The 6,932-nt window shown below is 36.7% G+C and overlaps 1 protein-coding gene across 1 annotated transcript in view; it reads right to left on the bottom strand.

Moving 5' to 3' along the window:
- Positions 1-6,932, bottom strand: part of THSD7B (thrombospondin type 1 domain containing 7B) — a 901,933-nt gene that overhangs the window by 661,752 nt on the left and 233,249 nt on the right. Inside the window, exon 4 of the mRNA XM_027835643.1 lies at positions 2,312-2,481. Within this exon, the coding sequence (XP_027691444.1) occupies positions 2,312-2,481 (170 nt within the window). The remainder of the gene's footprint in view (positions 1-2,311; positions 2,482-6,932) is intronic.

Here is a 6,932-nt window from a genome sequence, read left to right on the forward strand (position 1 = left end):
GGAAGAGGAAGGTAGTTACGTTCATTTTTATAAGTATATACTTGTGTGCATGTAAATTTAGTTGAGATAGCTGGAATCATACATCTATGAGTAAGGGAATGCACACGAGCTTTGGTAGGTTGAAAGAGATGAAATGTGACCCCCCCAAAAAAAGAGTCAGAAACATTTGACCCATAGGATAGCTCCTGCTATGAAGGAAATGTTTGGAAAATGATGAATTCCATGGAAGATGGAAAGAAGATAGTATTTATGCCTCCTGAAGAAAAAAGGTACAAAAGCATGATAAATCAGCACAAATCTATTACTACCACTAAAATATCAGCAATAACACTTTATCAAACTAATTGCATATCTTTGCCAGGCATTATTACTATTTCTATGTATGAAGAACACAACTTACTTTAGGAAGTCAAACACCTGAAGCATGTTTCATAAACACATTAAAGTTTTACCAAATGTGCAAGCTTTCAAACTTTAGGTATAAGAATTTGAACTCATTAATTGAACAATTCTGTCAGTGTTTGCCCACAGGTTCATGGTTTGTTTTTCCCCAAAGAACAACGTATGTATTAGGGAGAGCAATAACATGGGAAACAAAGGGTATGTTTTTTAGTCTTGGCCTTTGTCACTAACTAGTAATGTGACCTTGAGCAAGCCACTACCTCACTGGGCTTTGATTTCTTCATTTGTAATATTGAGTGACTACACTTCTAAAGTTCCTTTCAGAATTTTTAATTGTCCATATTTTTAAACACCCCACTCCTTCCAGTCCCAGACAATGCCATTAAAAAAATCTCCCTGAGAATGATGGAAGGTTCAACAAAGAATAATTTAGACATGTGTTTCTCTGTACTTTCTAGGCAAACGTGGAACCTTGGGTGAACTGTCAACTCACAAAACAATGCTATTCCTTATAGACACCTGCATCTGTATTCACAAAAAAACATTACAGGCAAAAATAACATCCAATTTTTTTGATTACCTTTGTTTTTTTTTTTAAATCTATTTTACCCCTGGTTAATTCAAGAATACCACAAAGATTCAACTTGGGAAAACAAGCAAATAAAAAACTTTAGTTGTAAGTAGTTCCATAAGCTACAAATGAACAGTTCAGGTAAAACATTTATGTTATTACGATACCTGCTGATTCTTGGGTAGGTCTCTTTCTTCCCAGAATCCTTAGTCAATATACCCTTCACAAGGCATAGCCCAAGTGAGTTCAGAGATGGGAGAAGTTCATCTCCCAGTAAGCCATAGGATAATGGCATTTTAGGCATAGTAATTCTCAAAGATTGTCTTCTAATTTCTAAAGTATTGCTATGAGCCTAGGTAGAAGAAGTATTCATACCAACAAAATGATGGCTTTTAAAATACTTGAGTATACAACTATAAAAACAGTAAATATTTATGTTTTTGTAACAGATGGCACAATGAGTAGAGTGAATAGAGTTTCAGTCTGAAACCAGACACTTAATAGCTGTGTGACCCTAGGCAAGTCATCTAAGCTCTGTCTGCCTCAGTTTTCTCAGCTGTAGAATGGGGATAATAATAGCATCTTCCTCCTAGGTTGTTGTGAGGATCAAATGAGATAGTATTTGTACAGCCCTTAATGGTGTCAGACATGTTAGCCACTTAATAAGTCTTTGTTCCCTTCCCCCTCCATAGCTATCAATAAATCAACCTATATTTATTAAGTACTTACAATGCAAAGAATACAAAGAAAAAAAACAGTCATGTCCACAAAGTTTACATTCTAATGGGGAAGGAAATGTGAAAATTGGCATATTATTATATACATGCATATACACATATATTGCAGTACCCTCTATTCAGACAGACAAATATCTGGATGCATGTATATTTCTATTTATGCATATATACATATATACATACTGAGTAGATGGAAAATAACCTTAGAAGATAAAGCACCAATAGCTCATTATGATGACCACCATCTAAAAGTTATATTATATTACCCTCTGCAGACATAACAAAAAGGTTTTCCTCCCTCAGAAGATTGCCAAGCCTTATTCTAGTGAAGACTCACTAAAGAGAATTACTAACTTTGTCTTTGAAGTTAGTTATTTATCTTGGATGACTTTGAGCAAGTCATTGAATTTCCTTACCATCTAGATCCCAGACTTCATGAAAGAGTAAATTTGATGTCATTCTAACTCATCATTATAAAGAGATGCAAAGCCTAATGTCTGTGTGGGGGGGAATGGAGAACAGGGAGAGAAGGGGTCCTAATATATTTTACTTAATATTGCCTACAGAAAAAGTATGTAGTACAAGGGGACCACTTGCATACCTTCCTTTGGTCGCTGTCCTGAAGATTCTGTGGTACTCTGGGCACAGTACAATTCCCGAGTTTGAATCCCACCTCCGCAGAGAGGTCCAGTTGTGTGCCAATGGGAATCTTGCTGCTCCAGAAGAAAAGTGACTTGGCATTCTTTCCATTCAGAGGTCTTCCATGAATATCTATTTGGATTAGATTTATTATAAAAGAAGAAGAAAAGGTAGTAAGCGAAATTCAAAAAGACTTCAATCTCCTTTCTCCAATAAAAGAAAACTTCATGATATGAAATATCCTTAATTCAGTCTTCACTCATGAAGCACTTCTCTAAAGTAGTCACCTTTGCCCATGCAAGGAAATGTCTGCCAGTTTTGAATTCCTTAATCTATCCTTCAGCATAGAGACAATTTCAAGGCGTCATCATTCCTAGGAAAAAGGCTGATTTGGGAGGGTTGGAGTAGAGAAAAGAGGAAGGGAAGAATGAATGCATTTATATACACACATACACGCATACATATAACAGTTATGAAGTTGCAAATATCTAGAACTCAGTCTGATGTCAGATGGGGCAAGCTTTCACTTCTTCTATGTCTACTTTGTCCCTAAAAGCATAGTCTTTATGCTAATTTTACACATGTCTAAGAATCCTTGGGGAAAGATACCTAGAAGTTTCAAGCTATTCAGTAGAAGTATTGGCAGAATCACTTGGGTTTAAATCCATAAGTCTCTTCATATGTCTGAAGCACTTTTCTGTAAATATACATATGTATATAATTATAAATACCTATATATGTATATTTACACACATTTGATTAACCCAGAACTTATTTTCATATGTGTAGGGAACTCAGAGGGTGAAAAATTCCTCTGCAAATGCAGACCTACAACTCATCTGCCATAGATAGTTTCAGAGTTCTGCTTAGAGCCCTCAGAATTTAATTGCTTTGACGAAGGTCTCACAGCTAGTATGTATCAAAAGTAGGACTAAAACCTAAGTTTTCCTGACTCCAGCTCCATTCGTCTATCTTCAATTCCCACCTGCCATATAAATACAGATAGCAAAAATAGATGCATGTATTTGTGTATGTATACATAATCAGTCAATAAGCATTTATTAAATGCCTGCTGTGTGCCAGGCACTGTGCTAAGCTCAGAGGATACAAGCAAAAGAAAAAGACATTCTCCACTCAAGGAGTTCACAATGTATACATGTATGATCATATATAGATAATTATCTGCTCAAGATAATGTATAGATAAGATACAATATGTTTCACATATATTATTATGAAGAGATAATTGCTAACATTTTAGGCCCCTTACATTGGTAAATGTTGTTATAAATGTATTAAAATATGTTAGTACTGTATCGCCCTTTATAATTCATCAGTACTTTTTAGACAAGCTGTCATGCTGTCATTTAATCTTCAAACCCACATGAGAGGTGTGTTCCCTTAGTTTATTGCCAGTAAAGAAACATACACCAAAAAACAAGGAAAAAAAACAATAAAATCTGTGCACAATAAGCAAGAAATAAAGGAGCACTCACAATATAGCCTCCATACCGAGGGAATTCTTTCAGACAGAATTTCCTTTTGTGGATTATTACAACATTTCTCAACCCCAGTATTAATATAACCCTGCAGCATTCACATAAAGACCAACAAACTCATTAACTTCAGGAACAATAAACATAACTAAGAAGCCTTCTGAAATCTGTTGTCATATTGTGGATGCGAAGTACAAAAATCCTCTCGGTTTTCAGTTGTTTAAAACCACAGGACATCACACAGGCAAAATGAGCACGGGGCTGTAAGCCCTCAGGCCTTGTAGAATCAGGGTGAAACTAATGGAAATTGGTTAACAGACCTAGGAAAATCAAGAAATGAATCTAATACAGTAGAATCACAATGAGGTCCAATCTTCTTACAGCAAATATCATCTCAATGAAGAGCCATGTATAATAAAGATGTCTAAATCCTAGGCAATGGCCCATTTATTTTGAGACATATTTATGACTGCAAATCCCAGTATAATAAAAGAATAGAGACAATCCCTTGAACTTTGTTATAAGGGGATTGGGCTAATATATGCTTCCTGCTTCTTCCTAGCACCACCATTCAAAGCACTGAAATTAATCACCAGATTCTCATTGTAAATGACAATTCTGGCTCAACCTTGATATCCATTTCTTGCTATAAGGAACTATGATCTCCACCAATGAAAATTATAACCTTTAAAAGAAAATGTTATCTGTATGTTGAGAGGCAGTGTAAGCTAGTGGATAGAAATAAGGCAGGCTCTGGGGTCAGGCTGAAATGGGCTCAAGTCCTTCCTCTGACGTCTTTCAAAAGTCCAAGAAACTCTTTTAGAAGAGTTGACGAGTTGCCCATCTGCATTGGTAGATGAAATTCCTTCACCAAAAACACCTTACATTGATGAAATCACAGATCTAGACCAAAACAAATAAATAAACAAATTTATGTGAACAAAGAAATGCATCACTTGGCAGCTGAATTTCTGGTGGTCAGCCTCTCTAAATTTAGCTAGGCTTTGTTCTTAGAGAATAGACACACAGTCTTTCTCCAGGCCCAAGATTTTCAGCTGGGTAAGACCAACCATGGTGTTTGTTCTGTTGGCATAGTTTTCAAAATTCTATGATGGTTTCCAAATCAAGGGGGTATTAGAATTAGACATTCATAAAAGGACCTTGGCCTTTTGATGGGAGGCCTTATTCTAATGATTTACTCCTTTTGAAAAGCTATGGTATTACCTAAGAAGTTCCAACCCTTTCATTGTTACAGATGAGGAGAGAAATCCCCAGAGGTTGAGACTTACTCAAAGTCACAAAGTCCTAAGTGGCAGAGCCAGGATTCAGACTCAAGCTTTCAATTCCATATTCAGTGCTCTTCCTTCCACTGTTGTATACCATATGCACGCACATGCATGTGTGTGTGTGTGTGTGTGTGTGTGTGTGTGTGTGTGTGTGTGTGTTTCTGGACCCCGGAAAAAGAGAGCAATTTCTCTGTTCTTTTCTCAATATTGTAGAATAAAGGCTGCTCTCTGGTTGGCAGGTCAGAATTCTCAAAATCTCTATTAGATAACCAGCTGGTTGGGAGACAGTCTCTACAAAACTGCCTCCCTCAGCTTCAGTTCTCTAGATATTTATACCTCAGTTAGAATGAGAATAGGAAACATCCCTTGTGCCTGTGGGCAGTGAGTGACAAGGTAACTATGGAAGGCCAAATAAGTAAAATGGAGACATAGTGTGATTCCTAAATCAGGGGAAAAGAACCAATTGCTGATGAGGTAAAGGCAGTCACTGAAGCATCATTGGAGTGACTGGCCTCTAAGGTGGGTAACACTTTTTTGAGCACAGAAAAGAGAAATAAAATTAATCATCATTACTATGCAATTGCACAGTGGATAGTGCACTGGGTTCGGAATCAGGAAGATCTGAGTTCACATTTAGCCTCAGATACTTCCTAGTTGTGTGATTCTTGGCAACTCATTTAACTGCAGTCTGCTTCAGTTTCCTTAACTGTAAAATAGAAATAATAATAGTACCAATCTAGAAATAATAACAACACCTATCTCATCCTGATAGTTGCGAGGATCAAATAAGATAATATGAAGCAATTAGCACAGTTCCTAGCATGTAGTAGGCACTTAATAAATGCTTGTTCCCCCACTACTAAAAAAGAAAAATAGAGCTACTCATGTTTAAAAAAGAAAGGGAGAAAGATTTGGGTACATGATTCCTGTTTGAGGCCTGTAGTAATAGTAAGAATAGTAGTAGTAGTAGTAGTAGTAGTAGTAGTAGTACTAGTAGTAGTAGTGGTAGTGGTGGTGGTGGTGGTGGTGGTAGTAGTGGTAATGGTAGTGTGATAGTAGTAGTGGTAGTAGTAGTAGTAGTAATGGTAGTAGTTAGTAGCAGTAATATTAACAGGAGTTTTTGTTGTTTTATTTTGTTTTTAGTATTTTTTTTCAGTTTATGTAACAGGAAAGTTATCCTAAGGAGAAAAAAATAGTCAAATATGGTTCTCCCCAAATCATGAAGGGTCTGTTGCCATTAAGAAGTAGTCCAAGGAGTAAGTGCATGGGGCAAGAGGGATGGGTAACAAACTCATCACCGGGGTATTTCCAGTCATTTGACTTTTCTTTTTTTTTGTTTATTTGTTTTTAGGCAATTGGGGTTAAGTGACTTGCCCAGGGTCACACAGCTAGTAAGTGTCAAGTGTTTGGTCTGAGGCTGGATTTGAACTCAGGTCCTCCTGACTTTAGGGCTGGTGCTCTATCCACTGTGCCATCTGGCTGCCCTTCGTAACAATTTTTAAAAAGGTAGTTCATTAATATAGGACTTTTCAATTTGTAAAGCATTTTGCATATCTTTGATCTTTTCAAAATCATGTCAGATGAGTAGTCAAGTATAATTCTTACTTTAAAGATGAGGAAACATGCATGGAGAGATAAATTGCCTTGTTCCACTTATTATTTGGCTAATAAGGAACAAGGAGAGACAGAACTCTAAGAAGCCTCATGACTCCAGATCCTAGGCTCTTTTCACTATGCTTCAGTGGTCTCTTGTGTCCTCCTATAAGTAATTTACTGATTTAAGAGAGAGAGAGAGAGAGAGA

This window comes from Vombatus ursinus, unplaced genomic scaffold, assembly GCF_900497805.2.
Source record: "Vombatus ursinus unplaced genomic scaffold, bare-nosed wombat genome assembly UNPS02014816.1, whole genome shotgun sequence".
NCBI lineage: Eukaryota > Metazoa > Chordata > Mammalia > Diprotodontia > Vombatidae > Vombatus > Vombatus ursinus.